Source organism: Corticium candelabrum, chromosome 8 (assembly GCF_963422355.1).
Source record: "Corticium candelabrum chromosome 8, ooCorCand1.1, whole genome shotgun sequence".
Classification (NCBI taxonomy): domain Eukaryota; kingdom Metazoa; phylum Porifera; class Homoscleromorpha; order Homosclerophorida; family Plakinidae; genus Corticium; species Corticium candelabrum.
Window position 1 is genome coordinate 397563 of NC_085092.1, and position 26574 is coordinate 424136.

Consider the following 26574-nt stretch of genomic DNA (forward strand, 5'->3'; position numbering starts at 1 on the left):
TTGTCGGGCACGCGAGGCCCCGCCATCTGTGTCAGAACCGTACATGGCTCTGTCACCTGTCAAAGCCGAGCTCTACATGAAATTGCGACATGAGGGCTACGGAATTTCGATTACATGATTGTGTATATGGACGCCAATTTTGCTCTAACGGTGAACAGAACTGCCAACTATACTGGGCGCGGTACCGTGACCCGACATATACCGTACAGTTGCAGCCTGTGTAAGGTCCGTGAATATCATAGGTTTAGCGTGCCTTTCATTCAGACAGTAGAAGGAGTAGCCACGCGTTCCGTTCCTTGCGAATTTAGTCTGTACACTACTAGTAGGCTTGGAATTGAACAGCTAGTCTGTGACTAGGCTCGAGGGTGCACCCGGTCACTTTACCGGTACCCCTACGAGGCGAATGGTCTTCGGAGAGCCGTCTAGAGACTCTGGGAGTTCTGTCTTTCGCCTCGTAGGGGGCATGAGACCGGCTGGACCCTGGAGCCTAATACGTCTAGATCTGTGATTACCATGGACGCTTCTTTATACCATATCTATATATATCTATATATATATATATATATATATATATATGTATGTATGTATGTATGTATGTACATATACTGATCCCATGGATACACAGATGTGTATGCGATGCGTGCGTTCAAAAACACCTGGTACCACACTTGGTAGTGCTTTAAAATTTTGGAAAAATCTATGATTATCGCTCGTGTCTGAATAACGTTTACTGTACTAGTACAATATACTATTGCCAAAAACAATCAGCAAGCTTCAGTATACATTAACCGTGACGTTAGTAGCAGTTTCTATACAAGCCACTCTATTTACGGTATACGTTAATTGCGCTACGGAGAGTAAGATCCCGTCAAAAAGTAAAGCGGAGGCCCCGTGCTATTAGCTGTCTGAAATTCGTCACGAAGGCGTAAACGCCACGAATCTTCCATTTCCAATCTTGCAACCTCTTGACGGAGTGTCGTTCTATCTCTGTCTATTAGACACAGGCGAGCTCCTTTCGAAAACTTGAGCTCTTTTAGACCTTTGGCAGAAACGCGGCTGTCATTGAAGTAGAGCAGAAGGCCACTGAAGACAGTGTCGGTAACCTCGGTTATAGGAAGAGCAAGGCAATGAACGGTCACTTTAGCACCAAGGTTAACAAATCGTCCCGGTACAAGAACGGGATGGCTCGTGTCACCGACTGCATCCGGAAAGAGATCGGGACCGGCCAAGGAAAGATACGTTTCAAGGACAAAGTGTGCCGGAGCTTGCACGGGTGTGCTAGTCGAGCCATCGGGAGCGCATACCAGTCGGTCCACGTCTACTTCGCTACTGTCGAGCTCACTACGTCGAGCCTGAATCAACGGCAGTTGCAAATTACTGGCTCCTCCGACGGCGATGTGCTTTCTCATGAAAAGATACTGTTCGAAGCGACAAATGACCATGCCGGCTAAGCCAACGGCAACATTAAAATCCAAATCTGAGTGGCTGTAGCAATACTTGTCGTAGTTGATATCGAGTGTCTTTTGTAAATTTATCATAACGGCACCGTGGGAAACTTGACAGTTGGCGAAATTCGTCTCTCGCGATCGCAGCCGCAAGCCAGAATGCCACTGGTTAAAACCGACCAGTGCATAGTTGGTCACATTTGGATCTTGCTCTACGCGAGTCATTACATCCGCAAGAGAAGTAGGGATTTCTTTCGTCGAGTCGAGCTTTCTCCACATCACAATGGAATCATCCAGCATCATGAAAAACGGCCACACAAACGTCGATTCGTTTCCGCCGAGTGAAGCCGTGTGACAGTTGTGGCGGTCGCATTCTACTTGGTAATTCTGAGTTGCGAACTTCTTTATCCAATGTCTTGCAGCTCCCAATCCTAGCTGTTCGGCAGACTGCGGCAATGCCATTATAATGTGGTTTGGCCATGCACAGGCGTAAAAGTTCAACTCACTGAGCTTTACAACAATCACCGCTACGAAAGGCAACTGATTCATAGCATAATAAAGGTTGAAGAGTCCCTGCTGATATCGACCCGCGGACGGAATGAAAATGGGAGTCTTGACGTGTCTTGACGCAGCTTCTTCTGTCGATGCACCCGTACGTGATGCGACAGGCAGTTTCAAACTAGAAATTGTTTGGCGTCCGTCATTGATGGAGAAGTAAGCTTCCCAACTTAACGGAATGTGCCAGTACAAATTGACAACTTCGTTACCATCCACCAAGCTGTACTGCAGCGGATGTAACGATCGGGAGCCGCCCAGACTTACAGCTCTACTACCGCGCCTACTTGTCACACTATATTGGACTGCACTCGCTACTGTGCTGTCTTCACGGCACTGTCTCAGATATTCGGCACGACGAAAAGCATCATAGCTGCATGGTAGCGACATGGTAACAAGAGAAGTTTTCCGGGCTACCCGTCCGAAGTCACTATAGCGAATTCTTGCTCTCTCTCTGCTGCCCGACCCTCGTCTCGACATTGCATCGCTTCCTTCCACGTCATGACTACGTTCAGAGCCCGACGGACAGGGAATGGTCGAAGCAGAAGTCGGCGTAGAAATTTCAGACGAGCCCGTGGAAGCGGCGAGACTGACGAGAACACTGGCCGCTTCCGAATCTCGTCTTTGATCGTAGTCGTCGGGTACGACGTCGTCTCCTTTATTCATCGAGACACGCGCACCACTCCAAACAAGAGGGCTTACAGCAACATTTGCAGAAACACACCCAGTCGATAAATCACAAGGAACGGAGAACAGCACACGAAAATCAGGAAAATCAGACATCGTAAGACCCGGATGCTGACGTCTGACGACATGCAGCTCCGGTTCGTCGTAGACTTCTACCTCTTGAAAAGAGCGCAGAGTTGAATTCAAGAGCCGAGCTAGATGCAAATATGCCCCGGTTTTGCCAATCTGTCAACGCAAGACATCAGTAAACACTCTTAGCTAAACAATTACTATACGAGGCCGTAAAGATACCTGTGGAGGTCCAGACAAAAGAAATCTCCTTGGATGAAATCCATCCTTTACATCTCTACTTTTGATCGACTGCCTGGGGACTGCGACGGACATATCCTCGCCTGCTGTGCTTGAAGCAGTGCGACCGTAATCGTAATGTCGCTTCGCCGGTTGTGTCCAGCACCGGTAATACGCCGACACAAAGTGCGGATCGCTAGAAGAAAGCGGCCGCCGCGCGGTATGACGGACCCATTCGGTGTGTGGATCCGGACGCAGCAATAGCCGTTTGTCGTGAACGTGGTTGATAGGCGTGTGAAGGAGATAATAGAGAGATCGCGGAATGAGATAAACAATAGGCTGTCGTGTTGCCCCGTCTTCACTCCGTTGTTTTTTGACCGACAGAGACGTTGGAAGCGGAACGTTGATGTAGGAATGGCCCACTCCTAACTCTTGCTCCAGTTCGGCCCGAGTACACCCAGCCATGTTCACACACCGCATGTCATAGTACTTAACCGACCTGTAAGACAGTCCACACGTTAAAACATATTTAAGAAACACACATTTGAAACCGCTTTCGTGCACTTCCTATATAGGCCGGCCAATGTAAGGACCCTGTATCAAATTGGGCGTCGAGTGTTATCTGTGAACGGAGTAACGATGAGAAAGGCTAGAGGACTGTTCACATACCCTACGCTGGACCGACGTACCTTAACCTAACGTTGCGAGCGTCGTCTGTCAACCTGGTGGCATTACGTTAGAATACGTTACGTTTGAATTAGGATGGTGTTCTATTTCGACGTAATTTCGACGTAAGAGGGCTCGAGCAACTCGGCACATGATTTGTTTAACCAATCGTACATTCCTGAAAATGGAAAAAAAGCTTAGAACAGCCATTAGACGGTATCCTTGCTTGTGGCAAGTCAAAGCGAAAGCCTATAGAGACGTCATCGCTAAGGAAAATGCTTGGAAAGAGGTGTTTGCGGTTGCGGGAGAGTCTGTTGACGACTGCATCCGCAAGTGGAAATCCCTGAGAGACAAATTCGTCTGTGAATTAAAAATACTAAAGAGAAAAGGTCCGGGAAAGCATGCGAGAGAGTCACGCGACCAAAGGTAGATGACGTCGAACGAACGTATTCTGTGATACTACTTACGTTGCGTTACGTTACATTACGTTGTTTTACGTTCCGGTACGCTACATTACATTAAGTTTGGTCAATGAGATATCATATGTGAACCAGCCCTACGTTCTATGCCAACGCAACGTAGCGAAACCCTTAAAAGTGTTTGTGAGTATATAAAGTATATAAAGTATATAAAGTATATAAAGTATATAAAGTATATAAAGTATATAAAGTATATAAAGTATATAAAGTATATAAAGTATATAAAGTATATAAAGTATATAAAGTATATAAAGTATATAAAGTATATAAAGTATATAAAGTATATAAAGTATATAAAGTATATAAAGTATATAAAGTATATAAAGTATATAAAGTATATAAAGTATATAAAGTATATAAAGTATATAAAGTATATAAAGTATATAAACGAAACGCTAATTGAAAGTGTTTCCGGTTCTAGCAGAGTGAAACCGCATAGAAACGTCGTCGCCAATGAAACTGTCTAAAAAGAAGGTGCACGCAGGTATACGGTCGCGAGGCATTCAGTGGATAAATGGAGCGCCAAGTGAAAATGTTTGTGAGAGTATATATAGTCTCAGTCTGTACGCGAATTGCATGAGATACACGAGATATATGATAGTCATAGATGACGGTAGAACACGTGTGAAGTAAACCACTTACCACATTGATTCCTTTTTGTTGTTGCGGTATGGTTTATACAGTGTAATGCGTTATGCTAATTCAATGATTAGTGTAAACAGCTTTTATACTCACCAGGGAAAAGTATTGCCAAGTCTCGTTTCACCGGCAACAATCAAAATGCACGGAAGACCTTCCAAATCTTCGTACGTTTCGGGACACCAATTGAGAGCCTGATTTTTCTCTGACAAGAAAAGAAAACTTAGAAAAGTCAGGAAACACTTAACACAATATTTAAGCGTCCCTCTCACCGGTTATATTGTCAAAGTTGAATCTCCATCTTCTCAGCATTTCGAGATAATGCTGTCCCAACGTTATGTCGCTAATGCCGTCATCCAAAATGATCTCGAAACGGAATTTTAAACCAAGCATGTCTCGGGCGTTCATTAGCTTTTTTTGCAGAAAGCGAGCAAGTCTGAGGTAAGGTTGACGAATGACGACGGCACATCCACGCCCTTCCAAATTACGATTACAACGAAGAACGAGGTCGTTGAGCACTGTCAGGGTAGCATTGCTCGGAGCTTGTTCGGCGGGCATAGAAAACGGATTAACGGCGGCCAACATGCCCGATACATAATGGCGAACCAAAAGTGCAGTCCTGATCTCACTCTCACTCAAGTCATGACAGCTGAAATGCAGAATAGTATATAGCATATCGTGGAAGTTATAAGTGAGCAACACGCTAACGTAACTTACTTCACATCAGAGCATTGGCGAGATACGGCATCTTCGAATTCTACATCTTGTCTAACGAACTGCGGTTGTTTGGTACAGCTTAGAACGGCAGCACATTCGGACAGTCCGCAGTAGGGGGACTTATCGTGCTCTACAGAACTCTGCGAGGAAGTATCCGACTGTCCCGTCTCGTCGTTCCAGTGAATTTCATTTTCCGCCGACACTCTCGAATTGCAGTGTTGCAGTGCGTAAGGCACCGACGTGACGAGCAGAGCGACTACGTTGTCGGCTTCCAACAAATCTTTGCAGTTCAGGCGAGTGTCGACGACCACGTTATTGGCTGCTTCGCCCTCAAATTTTCCCAAACCCAAATGTGCCACGTCGTGAACGACGAGAAAGAGTGTGGAAGGCTGACTTCTCACACGAGCAACGAACCTGACAAATTTTGCTGACTCTTCCGAATTGTATTGCCCCTTTATGACATGCTTAGAAGCGGTTTCAAAGCGGACGGAATCGTCATCTCGCAATAGACCGAGTTCGTCTAACAGTCTAGACTGAAGAAGACGTCGCACGGTCTGATGATAGAGACGTAAGTCTGGCGGTATCATAATAACGAGATCGACGCGTTGAAAACGACTCAGATCTAAATGTTGCGGACACGTATCGGATAGAGATCTGATTCTGTGCATGACTCGAGTTGCTACAGCTTCCTGGGCCGGATAGAGAGTATAAGAAGTCGTAAGAGACATCCGCCTGCCTATTCGCCCGAGCATCTTCTTAACATCCTCTTCGTGAACCAAATTTAATTCACCTTCGCTGAAAGGCGAGAAGGCGTCACCACTAGGATTCGATGCCAAACCCTTGGCAAAATCACCCAGATACGAATCGATGGTCGCTATCGGAGCCTTTCCGGCAGGAAGCGATCCTATGCCGTAGGCAATCAAATGGACAAACTGTCTCTCTCGGATCGGTCCACGGCTGACCGTCTCGGGGTCGACACCGGCATCTATAGCATTGCCTTCTGCTAAGCCTCGAGCCTGCATTGGATTCACGACCAGCACGCCGACTTCGATAGACCAATATTTGGAGGCCTGAAGGATTATAACAAAATCGGGAAGATGACGCACACTTTCGAGCTTCGTCATTGCTGCTTCGACTCCTTCACCGATGGAAGCTGCAGTGATTACAAGGACTCGACCCTGGGAAGCGTACGCAGTAAGACGAGCTAAGAATGGTAGCTGGGTGTGAGTGAGAAGCATGGAATGTTGTTGCTTGAGATTCTGCTTGGCCCAGGCTGCTTCACCATGACGGGCACTGTGAATCATGGCATCCACATATTCTCTTCTTATTAGGTCGCTCTCGTGGAGCGAAGCGAAGTAGTTCACAACGAGAAGAGCTAGAGCCTCACTCGGAAGAGAGACGGCAAGTGCGTCGGCGCTATTGGAGTCAGCGTGATCCTTCTTAGGAGGATCCAAACAACCGCTCAATAGATTGCTGCATATGGGATGTGGATTCAACGACGCAGGAAGACTGGCGCCTTCTTGACAAGACAGCAACACAGGAGTTGCGGGAAATTTACGTTGCAGCGGCAGAGCAGTCTGACCAAATTGTGCCACTAAAGGCGTTGAGCTGACAGCAACTGCAAGAGCTGACATTGGAACAGTCTGTTGCTTAGACGGCTGACTAACAATAAGGCTTTGTGAAGTGACACCGGAAGCACTAGCAAACGAGCCAGTACGACCGCGAACTTTCGGGGAATCAGACGGCATAAGTCCTCTTCCTCTCCCATACACTTCTTCGAAGCTGTCCAACTGTAGTGAGGATCGTTTGTTCAAATTTATTTCTTCGGTCGGTGAAGGTCTTCGGATATGCTCGGTACTACGGGATCGATTTGACGGTCGGAGGGCTATGAGATTAGCAGAACCGACCACCTGTTGAAGTGGTTTGCTAGACATTGAATGAGCAGCAACAACAGTCGAAACAACTGCAAACAAACACCATGTAACAATTCCATTTACGCCTACTCTACTAACCAATTTTCCCACCTGGATAAATTGAATTGGTCTCCATCTCCTCAGTCTTCACCCTTTTGTGAGGAGACCACGTAGATCTGTCGGTCATGGAGTTGTTAGGTACTTCCATTTCCATTTCCTCCTCGGTTGGTGACATGTCATAGTCGTCATGATCACTGCTTTCGTTACGAATTGGTAAAGAAAACTGGCTGGGATCTGGTTGCTGAGGCATAGTTGACTGACGAGGTAGATTTGGCGCCGGAGTATTGCTTGTCCTTCTACGAGCCTCAGCTAAACACAAAAGTGATTTTATGATCTTCAATGAATAACACAACTTACACAAAGAGAACACTCAATGAAGTTTACTAATTTCAAAGAGCTAGGAATACAACGCAATTAAACAGCAGATACAATTAGTCAATATTATACCAAGACTGCAATCTCAGGCATATTTACACTGCAACAACCCCACAAAACTCGGCAGTTACCCAAACAAGTTTGCAACAAATCTTTTCTATGAAATGCAATAGTAAACTTAATCCTAAGCAAAAGCAAGAGACATGGCAGAGTAAAGGCTAAAGCCATCAGAGAAAAGCTGACAGTGAAAAACAAGATCACCATGAAATCCATAAAGGGTGCACTAGGTGACCCATGGTCTGAGCAACAGTACATACAACTTTCAACACTCCAATAGATGCAGAGGCCATCAAATATACAACAGAAACAAGCCTGATATCAGTAGAATCAGATGCATTAGACCATAATAATGGCTGCATGGCATTGGCATATAACCAAGATCAGTTCCCATCACGGCATAGGGTGTGTACTGCTTATAGAGCTTTACCTTAGGTCCTTTACAGGGTTCTAGTCAGGCATACTAAGGGATGGCGGGCCACCCTTTACTTCTCAAAATGAGATGTCAGCCACACTTTGGAATTGACTGCCACCCCATGTGAACAAACATTTCAGTTGGCCTCAGCAGGTGTGCTATTTACTGTGCTGTTTACTGTGCTATTTACTGTGCTTGTTTCCGTGTTGTTTGCTCTAACAGATCTTATTCAAAGCATGATGACTAAATGGGAGGCATCATCATAATTGAATGAGGATGTGGCATTTCTGTATAAACATTACAAATTATTGATATGCAAACAGTTAATTCTCTTTCCCCAAAGATCATCCTAAAAACAGCCAAGTTATTCTGACCAGGTTGATTATTAATAAGCAGAGGAAGTCACAAAAACTCACCACGGCTACGTTTTCGGCAAACCATAACCACGTCAAAATCATACCCTTACAAAAGACCACGCCCTTTTAGGAAGCCCCGCCCTACCGTCACGCTTTGCTGAAAACCTGGTTAGAACCCTGCTTTACTAAGACGCTATCTAGACTACAACGATTATTTTCAAGGACTGCAGAGCCTTTTAGGGTAGTCACTGCTTTCTAGGAGAGTGTTGAATTTGGGTTTTGTGGTATACAGTTACATAGATTAGTGACCAAGAAGGTACTGTAGATACATATATTGTGGACCATCCCTAGTTAGAATCAGAATTGATTGTAAGTAAATCTGCATTTCTGTGACAAGTGGGACTCTGAGAATGACTACCCTGGAAATGCCACATAAATGATTACTGTTATAGGGAAGGTAACTGGTTACATGCAAAAGGAAAGCTCACATCGTTCCAGAGAATCGGTGCATTCACAGGACGTTTCCAACCTAGGTTAACTCTAATTAATTTAGCTCCAGACGCCATTTAACAAATTGGTCCTAATTAAAGGCTTAGGCTAACCTAGGTTAACATTAACCCACTTGCAAGCTAGGTTAAAACTCAGTTGTTCCACCTACAACTAGGTCACTCCGCCTTCTAGGCATAGGGAAGAATGGCGCGTTTTCTGTGCTACAAACGCTTCAAAGCTACACATCTTCAGTGGAAAAGGAGAAGATGAAGAAAAGCGCGTCAGCAAGGAGAAGTCCTTTTTACTACTCTCCTAGTGTTGCTGTGCAGAATGTACAACCAGATGTCGCTTGTAAAGATCATGTCTCTAGTGAGAGGACGAAACCCTCCAAACCTTCCAGATATTGACCGGACAACAATGACAAGATATACATAATTAGTACCTAGATTGGTTAGTGGGTCATTTCTGTGCTGTGTGAACGCCGCTCAGGGTTAACCTAGGTCAATTACCCAGTAATTACATGTTCATATGGTAGTGTTTACTCAGCTAGCTTACTCTAGGTGTGAAAGCACCCAATAATATCATTCTCCTACATTACTGAACTAATTCAACCTGTGGTGACTCTCCGGCTGTTATTTGAACAACTAGCAAACCAGTCACTGCAAAGTCTCCCCAAAACATACAAAATCAAGCATTTCGTGAACATCATACATGTCATGTCCCCATTGTGACTTTCAGTTGGTGAGAGGTCACGTCTCTCTCACAGCACAAATGCAGAAAAAAGGGGCTGGCTACACAAACAATGTTGTTTTGGAATTACTAGAATAGCTATCTTTGGACGTCATTTGAAATAAATGATTAAAGTTTAAACATTATTATTAATAACATATAACTAATTAATACTAATATCAACCTACTCTACCCACAAGAAACAGAGATCATAGTCTGCATAATTTTCTCTACATTGCTACCTTGCTGACACTAACCAACTATAATTATGCTTAGCCATTCAATGATTATGTTCTGTTTCTGTAAGCAAGCAACAACCCTAACTCAAAAATGAAACATTGTTTTAATTAGACGCACAACCAGCCGATCTGGGCTGTTGTGAAACACTTCCCTTGTCTCGCTATGTTTGGACATCATGGCTTATTATAATTGGCATAATCAACACTAACCACAAAGGTTCAGCAAAGATGACTAATGAAAATTTCCAATTGACTATCTATTGTTTGTCCCTGCTATTGTACATGTATTCCAAAATGGTGTGTGTGTGTGTGTGTGTGTGTGTGTGTGTGTGTGTGTGTGTGTGTGTGTGTGTGTGTGTGTGTGTGTGTGTGTGTGTGTGTGTGTGTGTGTGTGCATATGTGCTAGAACTGCAGTTGAAAATTTGGTTTAAGCATGCTGACATGATCCTTGTACAAGTAAAAGTATCTACTTCTGCCAGAATGTGTGGATCTGCTCTAGAACAGAACACTTACTAATAATTAATGATCTTATTTGTCACAGTGGAGAACTGGAATATCTACATACTAAGTCTAGAGATGGGCTATGGTTATAAGAGTCAGACTAAAACCCCAATTACACTGGCACTCTACAATTGTCCTGAGTAGTCTCAAATTGTTCTTAGGGTGTGTTCGATTTGCAGTTCTAGAACTGAAACTGAGGGTGTGTCGCAACAGTTGGAACTGACAGAACCAGAACTAAATCGAATGAAAAATCTGCTTTGTGAACCGGAACTGCTATGGCATAATGCTTTCACTGTTTCGGCTTCAGAGGAAGCAGAAGCCTAAGCAATGTCAACGCTTTCTATGGCTTCATCAGCTAGGAATCCATCAACAACCAGAGCAACTTCAGCTAACAGCACCTCTTGTTGACCTTGTGATGGACGCCAATCTTCCTCAAACTGAGCAATGAAGCACATGAAACTGCCAGTATTGCTGTCTGCAAAGTAGTGCGTTATCTTTTGCAGAAAAATAGGTGTGTCAGTTCCGTCAGTTCTAGCAAATCCAGCTCCTTGGACAGAACTGTCGAATCAGTTTGAACAGTTTCAGAGCTAAATCAAACAAGTTCTAGCAGTTGTGGCAGTTCTAGAACTACCAGAACTGCAAATTGAACGCACCCTTATATGCACAGTTTCAGGTCATTTACTTCTGTTTGAACAAAACCAATTAGTAGTTCGAAAACCACTCCAGCATCATGCATTCTTGTCAAGTGTACAATTAACTATACTCTAGACCATTACAACACAAGCACAAACCCGTCTCTACTAGGAGCCAGGCCTGCTGGACTAATAAAGAAGAACTGAAGTGCTATGGCCTTGGCTGCTAACTTAGGTTGCAAAGTGTTCATTCACCATGAATCTAATGAAAAAGCACCAAAGTGCTATTAAAACCCCTGGCTGCTAACTTTTTAGGTTACAAAGGGTTCATCTACCTTCACGAATCTAATGAGTCAGAGCCAATGAAGAGCATGAGAATAGAACAGCCCTCTGAAGCTGCACCAAAAAAGACCAATGGCTGATGTAAATGGTCTATCATGATACTCTGATTGCTGCTCTTGCAAGAGACTTTCTTATGGTAGGCGTGACATATTGCTGTGTCAGCCGTTTGGGTTTGCTGTCTTCGTTGCTCTCCAACCTAAAGTAATGCCAGACTGGCGAGGTCACATTTGCTTTTGCAAAGAGATCTGAGGACATGACGCTGGTGTTGATTCAGGGTAGCCATCTAGTAAATGTACGGTGGACAGGACTGTTGCATCACGACGTTCACGTGTGAAACATGTGAGAGACCCTCAGATGCTCGTACAAACTTGGTGCAATATATCGCGTTGCACTTGTGAAACCGACTGAGCCCTCAAAATATCCCAAAAGTGACATATCACTACATCGCCCAACACTGAGCTCTGACATGAAAGATGACACATTATGTCTGCAGGAGATGGCATGACTGTGCAGGAGCAAAATTAAAAGTCATCTCACTTCTCACCAAAACGTTACAAGTGGAACTGACCCCTGAGAACCTAGACTCGACCCAGTCTCTCTCTGCCCTCGTCATTCCCGGATTGTCAATCCTCCTCGGCACAGAGACTGGTTTCAGACCGCCCACTGACATCACTAAATGCACTAAGTGCTCGCCATTATTGCACCTCATTACCGATCTGTGTCAGACGCGTGAGTATATCAGACGATATTGTTCCAATAAACGACTCCCCGAAGACGATAATTTATGCAAGATGTAAACCAAGCAGCCAACGATCCCGTACATTGTCAAAGACAAGCATGTGCTACACTTCAACACATGAACTGCTTCTCAGCCATTTCTTGTATAGACCCATTTGCATCGGATTCGGAAGCTCTTGGAGCCAAACTCAGCGTAAACGACGCGGAAGACAGCCAGATCATCTGAAAACAGACAACACTCCCATTTAAAAGCCGTGCTAACTCATAGATCAATGCAAGACTAGGCGCATAAAGCAATAGGAACGCTCTCCTGGCGATTTGTGAAGTGTTTGTGCACCACGCCTTTGCAACAACAGCAAGGGCAGTTACTAGGCATGTGGAAATGTGCCCAAGTCAGCTGGCACACAGTACGCACTAATGGCAGCAGTTAGTGATGTCAGTAGGCGGTCCGAAACCAGTCTCTCTGCACCGAGGGTTGACAATCCGGGGAATGACGAGGGCGGAGAGAGACTGGGTCAAGTCTACTGAGAACCAGATCCACAATAACCCCAAACTAATCAATTCTTTCTCAATCAAAGTTCTATCATTCTGCCAAATTTCATCAAAATCCATCTACACATTTTGAGTTAAGCTAACTAACAAATAAACAAACTAACGTCGATGAAAACTTAACCTTCCATGTGAAAGGAAAATCAAGAATGAAAGCAGTTGCATATGGAAAAGGGGTTCTCAATAATGATTCAAAGAGCTCTTCCAGTGTAAATGGGTACAATAGAACATGCCACCCCTCTTGAGACATAGCAAGATTTCACAGATTAAATTTAGTACATTTAACAAGTCACAATACTGATAATACCTCTCCACAGAATGGGCTCTCCTCGTGCAAGCACACCTGCAGGGCTACAGTTAATATAGAATCGAATATGCTTTTGCTTCTTCGGTTGAGTTGCCAGCTTCATGTTGCAATGGTGGCAAAACTCGGTGAAATACCTGAATCCCTGTCGACCACATCCAACACAATTACCACTGAATCCCTGCAGTGAAAATCCAGTTTGATCATCTGGCAAGTATCTAGAAAACGTAACACTTTGTTATACCAAACTTGAATCCATCTTTGATGATTAGCTAACCATTTACCTTTTATCAACAACAGCTAGAACCATGAGACTGCCAAGCTGTGGTGACCGCATGCCTACTAAAGCAAATCCATCCGGAATATCAACATGTTGACCTCGACTCTGTAGTCTACTCAGTCTCAGTTCACCTCCAGCCTGGCAATGACCTAGACATGCAGCACACAACAAAATTTCACTCCAAATAGAAATTTCCAGCAAGTTTGACAAAGACACGTCACATTCCTACCAGAGGTAGCACAGACAGATACGTTGGGCATGTCTTCACCCTCCGCCGTTCCAGTTCCACACACTCCAGGAGACGCAGCGCGTAAAATGCTTCTCGCCGTACTTCCGGTAGGCTCGCCTACAACACGTGCAAAGAACACTCGAGACGTCAGTCGTCTACTCTACTCTACATCTACAATAGATCATACCAAGCAAACCTTCACGGGCCGGTGAAGCGCGAGGGCTCACACTCCTCCCTGTCCCATCGCCCCAACTTGCAACTTTCAATGTTGACGACTCGCTCACTCTGGCTATTGTAACTACCGGATTAGGAGATAACTCTCGTATTGTCGGATGATTGCGAGGATTGAGTCTGTTGTCGGTGTGAAAATTGCTCGGAGGTGGTGACGAATGCCTCGACATTCGCTTTCCAACGTCTTGCGAGCCGTTCATGCTGTGGAAGCGAAGCGAGGAAAAGATGGACGAGATAAGATCTCCAACTCGACTTGATTACTTACCTCGCCTATCGTGTCTTACCACTCCAGCACAATACGGCAAGTTGTGTACGACGACTCTCGATAACTTCCTACCAAACAAATTTTTAGTGTGAAAAGAAACAACAAAGAAGGTAGCGATGCGAACTAGAGATCCTAGCCACTAGACTGCATTTGAAATCGACACTCTCACGGAAGGTGAAAAATTAGTTTAGAACAAGCGTGATCGGACAAACGAATATCGACAACAAACCGAAACGAACCTGCCGACGACCTCGTAGGGGAGCCCTAGACGTCCGCAAGTACTAGGCGAAACGTCGGACGGCTATTGGTCGCCTACCAGACGACTGACGTCAATGATAACCTAATTAGCACAGGTGCTGAGCTTATCATTCCAGCATCAAGCTCACGCGATCACGCATTACGGAAGCTCCGCATAGGAACCGACCGGATCATAATTTTCCATATGTATAATTGAGCAGTTTGGAGTCCAAATCGCTTGTAAAATCTGTCAATTGCGTAAAAAAATATCTAATTCTTAGGGAACCAGACGATACAACGTACTGAGAAATACAAGTACAAATGCTGACTTTGCTGTGTCTATCGTCCGTATTCAGCGACCTTACCAGACTCTCGCAGTCGCGTTGCAGTTCTATACATACGGGAGCTAAGGACGACTAGCGCGCGAGGAGTCTGGTGCAGTACGTGTACACTGTACACGTGTACGTACTCTGCAGCTTTGAAGGAGAAGGCGCGCAGTACGTACAGACATAGTCCTGTCTGCTTTTCAGACCTGTTTAATTTATTTACCTTTAGATAACATTTACTCTGTTTACTTTCGCATCAAAACCGGCACGAATCTGCTAACTGGGATTAGACCAGACCTCTTTCAAACAGCTACACCGTATCAAAATTTGCACGTGTTTTAATTTGTTAATTGCGTTAATATAATTAATTTTTCTTAAATTACGAAGTGCGCTAATTTGAGGTGGGGACCTCAAGGACATTGTCACATCAGATCCCGGATAATCTTATCCCGGATAATCTGTTTCAACTCTAGCGATAGCGTGTAGAGACGCACTGAACGTCAATCCTCTATCTGCTATGACTTCAAACGTCGACTGTTACGTTAATTCTCGTTATCGTGTGAAGGAAAGACTTGGCAAAGGGGTCAATCACGTTTTCTATTGTTTACAAGCTAATCGTAATATCGAATTGCTGTTCTAGGCGTATGGAATTGTTTGGAAAGCTGTCGATAGACAGACAGGAGAGATAGTTGCTCTCAAGAAGATATTTGATGCTTTTCAAAACGAAACGGACGCACAACGGACTTACAGAGAAGTGATGTTCTTGCAGGTTACTTCATTAGAGTCTAGAGATGTTGATAATTACAATTGGAATCGCAACGAGCATGAATAAATGTACAATGAATCAGTTGTTGGTTTCAAATTTAGCGCACGCTAGGCAGGTAAACTTATATGCTATAAGTATCTTTATATAAATTACAATATGTTCACTGTTTCTACTAGTAAGCTCTTGATAACAAATTTAGTATGTATGCAGTGTTTGCGCTGAAAAGTTTTGATTAGTAGCTTCTTGGCTAAAGGAGTTTGTTTGTTTGTAGCCAACCACTTTATTTCAGAGCCAAGAAAAGATCGTGCAAACATCAAACTGCTAACAATTAATCTAAAAGACAACAGTGACGTTACTATTGATTCAAGTTTAATCTGGTCTAACAGACAGGCAGTATTCATCAATTGTCATAACAAATGTAGTAAATCTGACACAAAGTTGTGCTCAAAGAAATGTGACTTTGGTAAGACTGAATCCACAAGCCACACTTCAAGCTTTCAGTGCCATCCTTCTTGGCTAGTGACACCAAAATTTAAAACCTCTCAAAATCAAAGTCTTGAAGTTTCAGCACTTCTGTATATATATATATATATATATATATATATATATATATATATATACACCTGTCAGGATCATTGAGGTCATCATTGTCGTCCTCTTTCTCATGGTTTGTACCATTGGTCTGCTTCTGCTTTACTTAACGGTGGCGTCTTCAGAACCTCATTTCTATAGTTCAATGCTGATTGCAGAAGCCATACTGTACGCAAAGAGAGTACACCCGCCGTGTGCATAACATAGATAGAGCATGCGCAATAGATAGTCCCTTAATGGAGCTCCAATGTGTTGCGCTAATTGCCATTCCTAGTGCTCTGTAACGACTGTGCTTTCAAGATCTGATCCAGAGAAAGGCGTAACACGGTACACTGTAACAGCTAGCCAAATTAGCAAGGAGGCATAACCATTTTATGGCCAGCGACATTTGTTTGTAGCATTTGGCTATTTGGCGCTCGGCTAGCGGAAATACTGAATGTATGTCTGTACAGTATATACATGTATTATATGTACTTAAATCAAAGCTGTCCAATTCGTCTATACCCCAAATCACTGCAGCACATTTTCTCTGTACTGACTTGAATTTGCCTGTGAATGTAAAGAAGGGCCAACCCATTAATGATTTAGTCCATTTTCAGTCACGATTGATCATACCCAATGATAATCCTTAAGCCCTTATTTGTTGCATGTCTGTTTCTCATCACCTGCCCACATCAGAATGACAGGCCACACTGATTTCACCATTACGCCATTATTCATGTAATACGCCATTATTCATGTAATACACATGTGCAATACAACCAGAGCATGTGGATCATACATGTCGACTTCTTCCCTGTCTGATATATTTACAGGATGCTCAACTACATGGTATATTGGTGTGGATCCTCCAAATCAGACCTTTAGTTTGGTACACGGTGTACCGCTAATACAGGGGTGTCTCCAAGATTTTTGTAAGGCGTGTGGAAAATTGGTATAACCACACCCACCCTACATTTTTGGACCACGTACATTCCAATTTTTATGGTGACACTCCCACAAAAGCATTGATGCAGGTTTGCTTACACTGAGATGCCACAAACTGTTGTCATGGAATGCTCAGGCACAAAAGGAACAATGTGGTTAATAGCCTTAGTTCACTTTACTTGACCACATGATAGCTATATTAAGCCTTTAGCCCTTGGAAAATTTCCAGACCTCAAGAAGCTGAGAACCTGATACACATAGGATAGGAAGGGCCGGATATCTACAGAACTCAGTTTGTTACCAACAGATACTGACCTAATAGTGGACAGGTGCTGACAACCACTGTTTATCTTTGAGTAATTATATTACAATTAAGTTCATAACATATGGCAGTCTTTGTCCTACTTGGTCTTATCTTCAAACCAAGCATCCCAAGAACTACTTGTTAGCCTCAAACAACTTCCCACTTTTCAAAATACAAATACAAGTCCATTGTCTTCATGGCTAATCAGTGCCTATTCATGCCACAAAGCATGGCGGGGCTGTACCAAGTGGAAGCCGTGGCATGGCGGAGCGCTGTGCTTTTTGTATGCTGGAGACAACCCTACACTATAGACTACTGCTGATTTGTTGTGTTTCTTGAATAACTGTCCCTGCTGACTTGCAGTGTCACATGTACAGTAATAATGGATAATGGCCTGCCTGCCAATGTCAGTTTAAGAGAGCCTGGGTGATGAGAAACAGACATACAACAAATAGGGGCTTTAATTAAGTTAAGCACATTTTTGAAAAGAGTGTTCACAGGATATCGAACCAACTGGCAGAGTCATCAGTAGTTTTAAAATCTCATGGGCATTTGGATAAATAAAGGTTTTTGTCCATTGTCTTCAATGTGTCCAGTATTGTTGCTGTTCCTGCTTTGCTTAGAGACCGCTGGACCGTGCCCAATTTTTCTACCGAAGCCACACTGTCTCATATCTAGTTATGCCTCTGTATATGTAGCTTTGAAGTATCAATGTGGTTTGCTATGTTGCTGCTACATTGCATAACTTTACATTTAAGATAATTTGATAGCAACTTGCAATCGTAAGTGCAAATTTTTTAGTTTGTTCTAGTTTATTAGGGGTGTCTGCAATATCAGTTGATATCGTCGACAAAATTAGTCGAACTCTATGTTGCCTTGTTGATCGTTTGACACATGCCAGTGTTGTGCTATAAAAGGGCAGTTTGGATGTTTCTGTGCGTTTGTAAGATTCTCGTCTCTATTTGTAGAAATTTAGTGGTCACGATAATGTCATCAAGTTATTGAACGTAGTTCAAGCTGACCATGATCAAGACTTGTATTTGGTATTTGAATACATGGGTGAGTTTGTCATGAGCAATTATGTTTTGTGTTGAACTGTCATCATGTGGATGTTGTTCACAGACACTGATCTTCATGCAGCTATTAAGTCTAAAATACTGCAGGATGTTCACAAGCAATATATTATGTATCAGGTTTGGCACATGCAGAGATCAGCTTGTTGTTAGATGTTAGTAGATATGTTGTACGTTGTAGTTATTGAAAGCTATGAAATTCATTCACTCTGGCAATGTGGTTCATCGTGATATGAAACCAAGTAACGTCTTGCTGAATTCCGACTGTTTGGTGAAGGTCAGTATTTAAGAAAATGAAGAATAGCCGCTCATGAATAGCCGCTTACCTTAGTCGGTACAAAGCTGTATAACCACTTTATGCCTACACACCACATTTTATCTTGCTTTGTGCACTTTCATAAGCACCATATTGCAGTCATATTCGACATGAATAAGTGTCATACTCTTTTTTATTGTGCTAGTCGGCAATCGCACAATTGATTGCCGAGGCATACACCAAGACATGCTCAGGCAGTGGAGTCATGTGGCCAACTGTTTCAAGTATGTTCAAACTCTTGGATCTTCATTTGGTAGATTTGTCCTTTATGGTCCTTTCCTTACATATTTGTTAAGCTTATTGGTATTATCATGTGCTACCAATCTGAGCTGTTGGGTGCATGTTTTTATGTGAGACTATTAAGCGCTTGCCTCAGATTAGCGCATCACTCAGTAAGGGCTTTCTAAGTCTGCAGAAGAGTAAGCGTCATGGCTGTAAAAAGTGGTTATATAGTAGATCTGTACATTTATTTTTATCTTAGCTTAAAATTGCATCTTTACAGGGTGATGAGTATTTTGAACTTGCTGATCCCATGCAATAGCAGTATCGTTTACATTATTACCCTAATATATTGATATTGTGGAGTGGATGTGCTCAGTAAATGTTATTGTGTTGTTTGTTTGAGGATGGTTTTTATAGAATATGTTCTAATTGTTTCAGTGGGCCAAACTCTGTGGATGTTGTTTGTTTGTTTAGGTAGTATGCTATTAACTGTTGTGCTTGTGCTTGTTGTAGCTGTGTGATTTTGGTTTGGCTCGTTCTGTATCTCATCCTACATCAAGAAAAGAGACAAGTACAGACCTTCTTGATGGTGATCCAACCTTGACTGATTATGTGGCTACACGATGGTATAGAGCACCTGAAATACTGTTGGGCTCTCACAAGTGAGTTGCCACAGTTGGAAATTGAGGAGATATATTTGCACTGATGATATAAATTGTAAGTCTTCTCTTGTGTGTGCATTAGGTACACAACAGGTGTTGACATGTGGTCATTGGGATGCATTTTAGGAGAAGTACTATTGGGTTTGTTTGTGTTGAATGTCTGTTTTCAAGCAATACTGACATTGTTTATAACACTTTTTTCTTTGCTAGGGAAACCGCTGTTTCCTGGGACATCTACACTTTCCCAAGTTAGTTTGATTTCAGTAGAGCTACCCGTTCCTACAAGAGAAGGTATGATCTTAATGAATACACTTCTTGTGTTGTGGAGTGTTCAATGTGATATTTTTGTTAGATGTGGACAGCTTAAATGCCACGTTTGCACAGCAAGCGTTACAGCAAAAACGAAGGTCAGATATGAACAATGGTACCATCACCTGTAGTTACTGTGTGGTAACGTGTAGCTGTTCAGGACGTTGCTTTTAATTCAGCAGATAAATTTTGCTTTAATTAATAATGTAATTTGTTTAACTGCAGACGAAGTTACTGTGTTTGATGACAAAATGCTATTGTCATAATTATGAAAGCATGATTTCTCTGTATAGTCAAAGGAAAAGCTCTTTAAACGAAAGATTGCATTTTGTGCCACCTGAGGCTTTGCATCTCTTGGAGCAGTTGCTGGTATGGAATCCTAAGAAACGGTTGACTGCTGATCAAGCCATTGCACATCCTTATGTAAAGAGGTAAGTTGGGTTGAGTTTGTTCATTTTTGATAGTTGGTTTTGAGAAATGTGATTTGTAGTTAATTAATACAAATGGTTGACATTTTGGTTGTGCACCTTATATATCAAGTTTGGTGTTTGAGTTGGTATATCGTGCCCATTAATAGTTTGAGATATAATGGGGTCTTGTCAATAGCACTTCTTTGTGATTTTGTTGATATTATTTATTAGCTTTATATGTTTGATAGGTTTTGACCTTATCAATACTGATAATTTGAATGACAACACACAAACTGGTTTATTTTAATTAATATCCACAGTTTATTGAATTCACGATTTTACTTCATTAATGATTTCACTTTGTTTCAGAGGTTGTGCATGTTGATACGTACTTTTATATCCATAGCTGCACTGAAGAGTCTCTGAAGCAATAATTAGGAGCACAGAGGTAGCTCACAGTGAAAATCTTAGATGGCAGTTTAGACCACTTGTAAGAAGCCAATGTAGTTAGGCACTTTGAGGTTGTTTCCAATTCTGACCCAATAACTTTTACATGCTACCAATTATTGTGACAGAATTTGTGAGTATTTGTGAAGCCTTAATATGAGGTTTTCTCTTTTGTTTAAAGTTTGAATTTGTTTCATTAAGTTGTTTCAATTAAGTTAAATTTCAAGATTTGTGTTATATTGTGTGTGTGTGTTCTTTAGATTTCGAAATGAGGAAGAGCCAGTTCTTGCTCATGATGTAGTTTTACCAGTGGATGATAATTGCCAGCTGTCTGTTGATCAATACAGACAAATCTTGTATAAGGTAAAGCAAACGGACAATTTTGACATGATTTGTTTACTGTCAACATTATCTGCTTTCTGTAAGTGACAGTGTAGTTGACAGCTAGGTATAGAGTTTGCTTTCTTAGTTGTGACAGGGAACTAGCTTGTTTGTTGAAAGATTAAGCTGTTGAACTAACTCTAAATGGTAACTGTAGTACTTTGAACAATAGTATTTGAAAAGTAGTACAGTATGAGATTTATTACCGAAGTTTTGTCTTTTGTATTGTGTTATGCACTCTACGATTTGACAGTTTTATGGTCTTCTTGGAAGAGGCTAGAAGAGTCACTCGACCTTATTGTTGTCTTGTTTGCTCTACCTCCTTTTTTGAAAGTGTTACAAGAGTCACGAGATCTCTTCTAGCTCTTCTACCATTCTTTGACGTCTGAATTCTATAGAGTACTAGAAGGGGTAACGAAATGCACCTCAGATCTTCAAGTTTAGTGGTTAATTAGATTAGAGAAGTAATTAATGAGCAATAAGTTTATATCATAATGAGTGTAGTGTCTTCTTTTGGTAATGTTAGGGCATTTCTGAAATGAGAAAAGAGTTGAAAAGCTGTAAAAAACCACTCTGTGTGGACGCAGAGAGCAGTGAGTGTGTTACTGCTGATCAGACTACGGAGAGTAAGGACGCTCGTGGCACTGCAGCCTACTCATTGTCATCTACAAGAAAACGAGAAGTAAATCAAGTAAATCCTGCTGGTATTGTAGTCGATACAACAAGCAGAGACAACTCTTTGGCTGCGAAAAGTATCGACGCACTTGGAAAGAAGAGCGTGATAGCAACTTCTTCTAACAAAGGAAGTTTTATGGTATACATGTCTACACTATAGTGTTATGTAACTGTGTTCGTTTCTCAGTTTTGTACTTTCGGGTTTTGCACACTTATAGGTTGAACATGGCAGACACCAGGATGATCAAACGTCCATATCTTTTCCGTCACATTCTACCACATCGTCTATGAAGCCTTCGATCTCTGCAGTAACCGGCCTCCCGTTTGGACGCGACAGAAAAACAGTCGAGCCTTCTGTCGGAAATGCAAGGAAGGTAATGTTTGTCTGTTTATATCCAATCATGACTGCACATTCGTAACTCTCTCTCTTTTTCTCTCGATCTCTCTCTGCTGTTGTCATTTAGGTATCTCAACATCGTCCCTTGCCTGAACTAAAGGCTGCTTCAAAGACGCAAGAGCAACCTGAAGTGCAAAGGCGGACTGGTTTATTGAATGACGTGAGTCCCAACAGACGTCCGTATGGCAGTGGAGGGGCCAATGCGGGTGGTCCGTCGCGAGTTTCGTATGGGCATTCTACACATACGTATGGAATTGTGTCGAAATCTAGTTTCGCTTCTTTGCAACAGCGTCAATGGTAGAATAGGGAGTAGAGAGCTGTACTAGTATTACTATAGATCTATTGATATCTTTACAGGATAGGGAGTACGTGGAAAGACATGTTCATAGTAGGGATGCATGCAAACTTTTAAATTTGCATAGCTAACAGCGACAGACATTGAGAGGTGTTCAACAACCTTTCTAGCTAATTTGTATTGTTATTTACACTGTTTCAAACTAGTTCTCACTGTGAGAAAAAGTAGACTCATCGTTAGATCAACGTTATGATGACGACGTACTGTTACCTGTAGAGGTTGGCATGTAGAGTGTAGTAGTAAGGCCGGATCGCATACATGTACCCTACGGTGGACCAACGTACGTAACCTGTATAACGTTGCGAGTGTCATCTGTAACCGGGTGACGTTACGTTAGGATGTATAGAGGCTACGTTGGAATAGGATGGTGTACATGTTCTATTTCTACGTAACGGAGCGGAACGTTTGGCCAATAGGGTTTGAGCAATTCAGTGCGTGATTTCTTCCAATCGTACATTCCTGAAAATGGAAGAAAGCTACTAGACAGTATCCTTGCTTGTGGCAATTTTTGAAGTCAAGGCGAGAGACGTAATCGCTAAGGAAAATGATTGGAATGGTGTCTGCGGTTGCGGGAGAGTCACGCAAATGGCAGAAAAATTCGTTCGTGAATTTAGAAGGTCCAGAGTTACGCGACCAAAGGTCGGTGCGCATAGCGACGTTGAATGTGAATACTATCTACTATATACGTTAGTACGGTTACGCTGGCTAGCGTACATTACGTTTGGTCAATGACATCTGTGAACCGTCATACGTATTGTACGTCTCTTTGTGTGCTCACTGTTGAAGCTATTTTCATTTTCACTGTTCAAACTTTGCTTTCAGTTAGTTTTTACAGCTAGAATGACTTTGACTATAGTTCTCGTAATCACAACAACAACAACAGAAAATAGCTACACGTATACGCTGTGGCGCATCTAAAGGAGTTGCCGCACGGAATTATGATTTGCTGCAGTTCCATGGGCATTTGGTCTTGAACATGAGCTAGCATAGTAGATTGCAACATGTAGATTGCAATATGTAGATTGCAACATGTAGAAAGATGATAGTTGGGAAGCCTTTGGAAAAACCATGTGACTGCCAAGAGGTGACATCATATTGAGGTGTCGCGGCATGACAGGAAACACTGACGCAGAAATGAAGTTGTCTTGCGCTGCAGTATAAAATTGCACGCCATACAAAGACAATTCATACGTACAGCCTTATCTTTTGAGCTGTCGTCTTGGCATCTTATTCTTCAGCGATATGAGCGCAGTTGCACGATATGGATGGCTCTCTTACATGTCTTTGTGTTTGTATGCTTGCTTCCTAGTCACATCTGCTAATAAGACGCAAGAAGAAAACGACAGTTGGACGCTCAGAGAGCAGGTAACTTCGCAGAAAGTAATAGTCTCTGTATTGTCATGTTGCACTTTGAAATTGTTACTTCAAGTGTTATTTCTAGGATAGTACAGTGATGCACGTGTATGATGACTTGTACTCTCTGCTCATACACGTCTAGATAACGAGAACTGTTGACTAGTACTGTTGTATGTCTAGGTTGTTGAGTTGCGAAAAATTGTCAAACAGCTGTCTAGCACTGTAAACACACACTGTACTATCAAGGTATTTTATCTACAATATAATGTGTAGATACTACTAGGTACTTCTATAGCTATTATCGCAAAAATTTTTCCTTAGCAAAGTTAGTAATTGTTTGTCTCTATATCTACCGATATTTGGCTCTAGATCTGTGTTACTACTGTTACTGAGTTTGTCAGTTTTTCTGTTTGTTTAGTTAGATCGCAAGTCCAGCATCTGCTGCATTAATTAATATTGCAATGATTGCTGTCATGTATAGTATGTGTATGACTGTCTGCACATGAATGTCTATTCTTAATTAATTGCTATGTTTGCACACTTTGTCTTTCTGTGTGTGTGTGTGTGTGTGTGTGTGTGCGTGCGTGCGTGCGTGCGTGCGTGCGTGCGTGTGGGTTAATATACTTTAATTAACTAGAAGGCTGCCGAAGAAGTTCCCCTTGCCACTCTCTACGGTCCACCAATGCAATATAACGACACATACTCGATGCAAGGCGGTAAAAAAAGTCAAGCAAACGCATGGAGAATTATTGTACTAATTATGTTTAGATAATAAGAAATAGATGATATTTTGCAATATAATATACATGTACAATTGCAAATAAATTTTCTAATTTTTATTTACTGATGTCATGTAGGAGAGACGTTTACCAATTGGTATACCGAGTCTGGACAATTTTTCTCGCCCATACTTCAAGGCGGAATGTCGTACAGTGATGGCAATATCACCGTGCCAGTAGACGGTGTTTACTACGTGTACGCTCAGGTCTATTATGCACCCAACAATGCAGACACGTGTGGCATCATGTTCAACATTAACGACCACCACTGGTTTGGAGTGAGTGGTCAATCGTACACTGAAAATGTGAAAGGATTTATTACTCAATACACTGGCCAGGCAAGGAAGCTTATTGCTGGAGACAAGCTCGTGTTGAAGGCCTCAAATCCATGCCGATTTCTCTTCGCAAGCATTTACAACGTCTTCGGAGCATTTCTCATTACTGCTGAGCTGGAGAAGACATACACTTGAACTCGAACATTTCACGTTAGAAGTAGAAGTCTATGCAGGGCACTCCACAGCATGCACTGAACATTTCTAACTAGATAAAGAGCTGTTGCTTGGCATGTCAAAACTAAGCGCTAGCTGCAGCACTATGAAGGTGATGTCATACTCATATACGCGTGTGGTGCTTGCTGAATACTAATTGGTATTGCGTACATGCATGGTTGCTGCATGCATCTACACCTGCCATGTGTGTCTCGTGCGATCAGAAATATTAATTAATAAATGTTCTTTTATTCATCACTATCTAGAGACCGTACTCTAGGTAGCAATGTTGCAAATCTAATTGATTTCGTGTATTAATTAATTAAACGAAGACAATGTGCATGTCTACGACGCAAATTCATTTGAGAAATTGTGCAATCAACCAGATCGAACTGTACCTCATCAATAATTTAAATAATGATTATAATCTAGTGTTCGTAGCGGCTTGTTAATTGTAACACGGACACGTCCGATTACCCGGGCAGTGCTGTGTCGTGCGGAAATAGTACAGTGTTGCATGAAAGGAATTCGCACCAGCTATCCGCACCTATAATTATTACTTAATCGCGCGAATAGGAAATCTATATGCATGTACTGACCTATTTAAGTACAGTATTGTATTGTGTTTTTGAATTGAATGATTGGTTATTTATTTCGCGATGTTGTCACAATGTGTACAATGTACCATGTGCAATCGAATGTCTGTCTACAAGGCTCGATCTAGATCTAGATATAATAGTACTCTGAATCATAACCTACAGTCTTAATTAATGTAGTTCAAAAAATACGGTATGACGGGTATCTGATAATCTGAATTTGCTCGAGCCAGGAAAGGCTATGATGGCGGAGAGGGTTTGGTCTGGCTACGCGAGACTTTTAATTAACTAGTTTTACGGCATCCGTTGAGTAACACTACTTTTACGCCTCGCATTGGTGAGTAACACGTCCAACGAAGTTTTCTGACCGTCTACTGAAACACCGCGTCCTAGCTAGACAATATACGTATTTGTTGAAACGGAAGTAAACATGCAATTACGTATTTAACTAACCCTGGCAGGTAGTCGTCGTGGTGATCAAGACAATTGAAATGTACAGTAGGTATGCACTCAGTTCCGTTGTAACGACAGTGTTATATTATGGTATTTACTCAAATAGAAATTGATATCGGCAAACATTGACTAGCAACGGCTAGATACAGCACAGCGTAGTGTCGTAAAAGATAGTACGGGTACACTTGTGAATAGTTGACTGTATAGTAGGTGGCATTCAACTCCTGATGGTGTTTCTTGGTTGTCAAGGACACACAATCCGTAGATACACTAGCTACAAGGATGGGGCGACTGAACTCTGTGAGGCTTTTTCTTCGTCGTTTG

At 42.3% G+C, this 26574-nt stretch overlaps 3 protein-coding genes across 5 annotated transcripts; 2 read left to right on the plus strand and 1 right to left on the minus strand.

Annotated features, from left to right (window-relative positions):
• Nucleotides 1-675: 675 nt before the first annotated feature.
• LOC134183096 (GREB1-like protein) lies at nt 676-14448 on the minus strand. Of its 3 annotated transcripts, none has more exons than XM_062650552.1 (12): nt 14420-14448; nt 14181-14248; nt 13872-14116; nt 13685-13801; nt 13460-13604; nt 13179-13393; nt 7501-7758; nt 5477-7439; nt 5032-5408; nt 4856-4964; nt 2979-3474; nt 676-2912 (listed from the first exon to the last, which is right to left on the minus strand). In XM_062650552.1, exons 3-12 carry the CDS (start codon nt 14113-14115, stop codon nt 849-851), a joined length of 5988 nt encoding a protein of 1995 aa, XP_062506536.1. In that variant the 5' UTR covers nt 14116; nt 14181-14248; nt 14420-14448; the 3' UTR covers nt 676-848. The 3 variants fall into 3 exon arrangements, with proteins under 3 accessions (XP_062506536.1, XP_062506537.1, XP_062506538.1); XM_062650553.1 differs by having other exon boundaries at nt 14305-14420; XM_062650554.1 differs by lacking the exons at nt 13179-13393; nt 13460-13604; nt 13685-13801; ... (1 more) ...; nt 14181-14248; nt 14420-14448 and adding an exon at nt 12996-13151.
• Nucleotides 14449-14981: 533 nt separating this feature from the next.
• Nucleotides 14982-22777, plus strand: LOC134183137 (extracellular signal-regulated kinase 2-like). Its single transcript, XM_062650603.1, has 15 exons — nt 14982-15060; nt 15131-15326; nt 15384-15512; nt 18300-18390; nt 18454-18524; nt 18586-18681; nt 19456-19604; nt 19687-19745; nt 19815-19895; nt 19957-20011; nt 20207-20344; nt 21031-21133; nt 21678-21965; nt 22045-22200; nt 22291-22777. Exons 2-15 carry the CDS (start codon nt 15261-15263, stop codon nt 22522-22524), a joined length of 1716 nt encoding a protein of 571 aa, XP_062506587.1. The 5' UTR covers nt 14982-15060; nt 15131-15260; the 3' UTR covers nt 22525-22777.
• A 1019-nt stretch (nt 22778-23796) lies between these two features.
• Nucleotides 23797-25499, plus strand: LOC134183737 (uncharacterized). The gene is made up of 4 exons (XM_062651332.1): nt 23797-23943; nt 24115-24180; nt 24572-24650; nt 24792-25499. Exons 1-4 carry the CDS (start codon nt 23821-23823, stop codon nt 25181-25183), a joined length of 660 nt encoding a protein of 219 aa, XP_062507316.1. The 5' UTR covers nt 23797-23820; the 3' UTR covers nt 25184-25499.
• Nucleotides 25500-26574: the final 1075 nt, after the last annotated feature.

What these genes read in the sequence shown, in the direction of transcription:
- LOC134183737 (XM_062651332.1), top strand. Translation starts at nt 23,821, where the DNA reads ATGAGCGCAGTTGCACGATATGGATGGCTCTCTTACATGTCTTTGTGT. An exon ending in ACACACACTGTACTATCAAG is followed by an intron (nt 24,181 to 24,571) that starts GTATTTTATCTA and finishes TTAATTAACTAG; the next exon opens with AAGGCTGCCGAAGAAGTTCC. An exon ending in CACATACTCGATGCAAGGCG is followed by an intron (nt 24,651 to 24,791) that starts GTAAAAAAAGTC and finishes GATGTCATGTAG; the next exon opens with GAGAGACGTTTACCAATTGG.
- LOC134183096 (XM_062650552.1), bottom strand. Translation starts at nt 14,115, where the DNA reads ATGAACGGCTCGCAAGACGTTGGAAAGCGAATGTCGAGGCATTCGTCA. An exon ending in GGCCCGTGAAGGTTTGCTTG is followed by an intron (nt 13,802 to 13,871) that starts GTATGATCTATT and finishes CACGTGTTGTAG; the next exon opens with GCGAGCCTACCGGAAGTACG. An exon ending in CTAGCTGTTGTTGATAAAAG is followed by an intron (nt 13,394 to 13,459) that starts GTAAATGGTTAG and finishes TACGTTTTCTAG; the next exon opens with ATACTTGCCAGATGATCAAA.
- LOC134183137 (XM_062650603.1), top strand. Translation starts at nt 15,261, where the DNA reads ATGACTTCAAACGTCGACTGTTACGTTAATTCTCGTTATCGTGTGAAG. An exon ending in AGGAAAGACTTGGCAAAGGG is followed by an intron (nt 15,327 to 15,383) that starts GTCAATCACGTT and finishes TTGCTGTTCTAG; the next exon opens with GCGTATGGAATTGTTTGGAA. An exon ending in TTTGGTATTTGAATACATGG is followed by an intron (nt 18,391 to 18,453) that starts GTGAGTTTGTCA and finishes TGTTGTTCACAG; the next exon opens with ACACTGATCTTCATGCAGCT.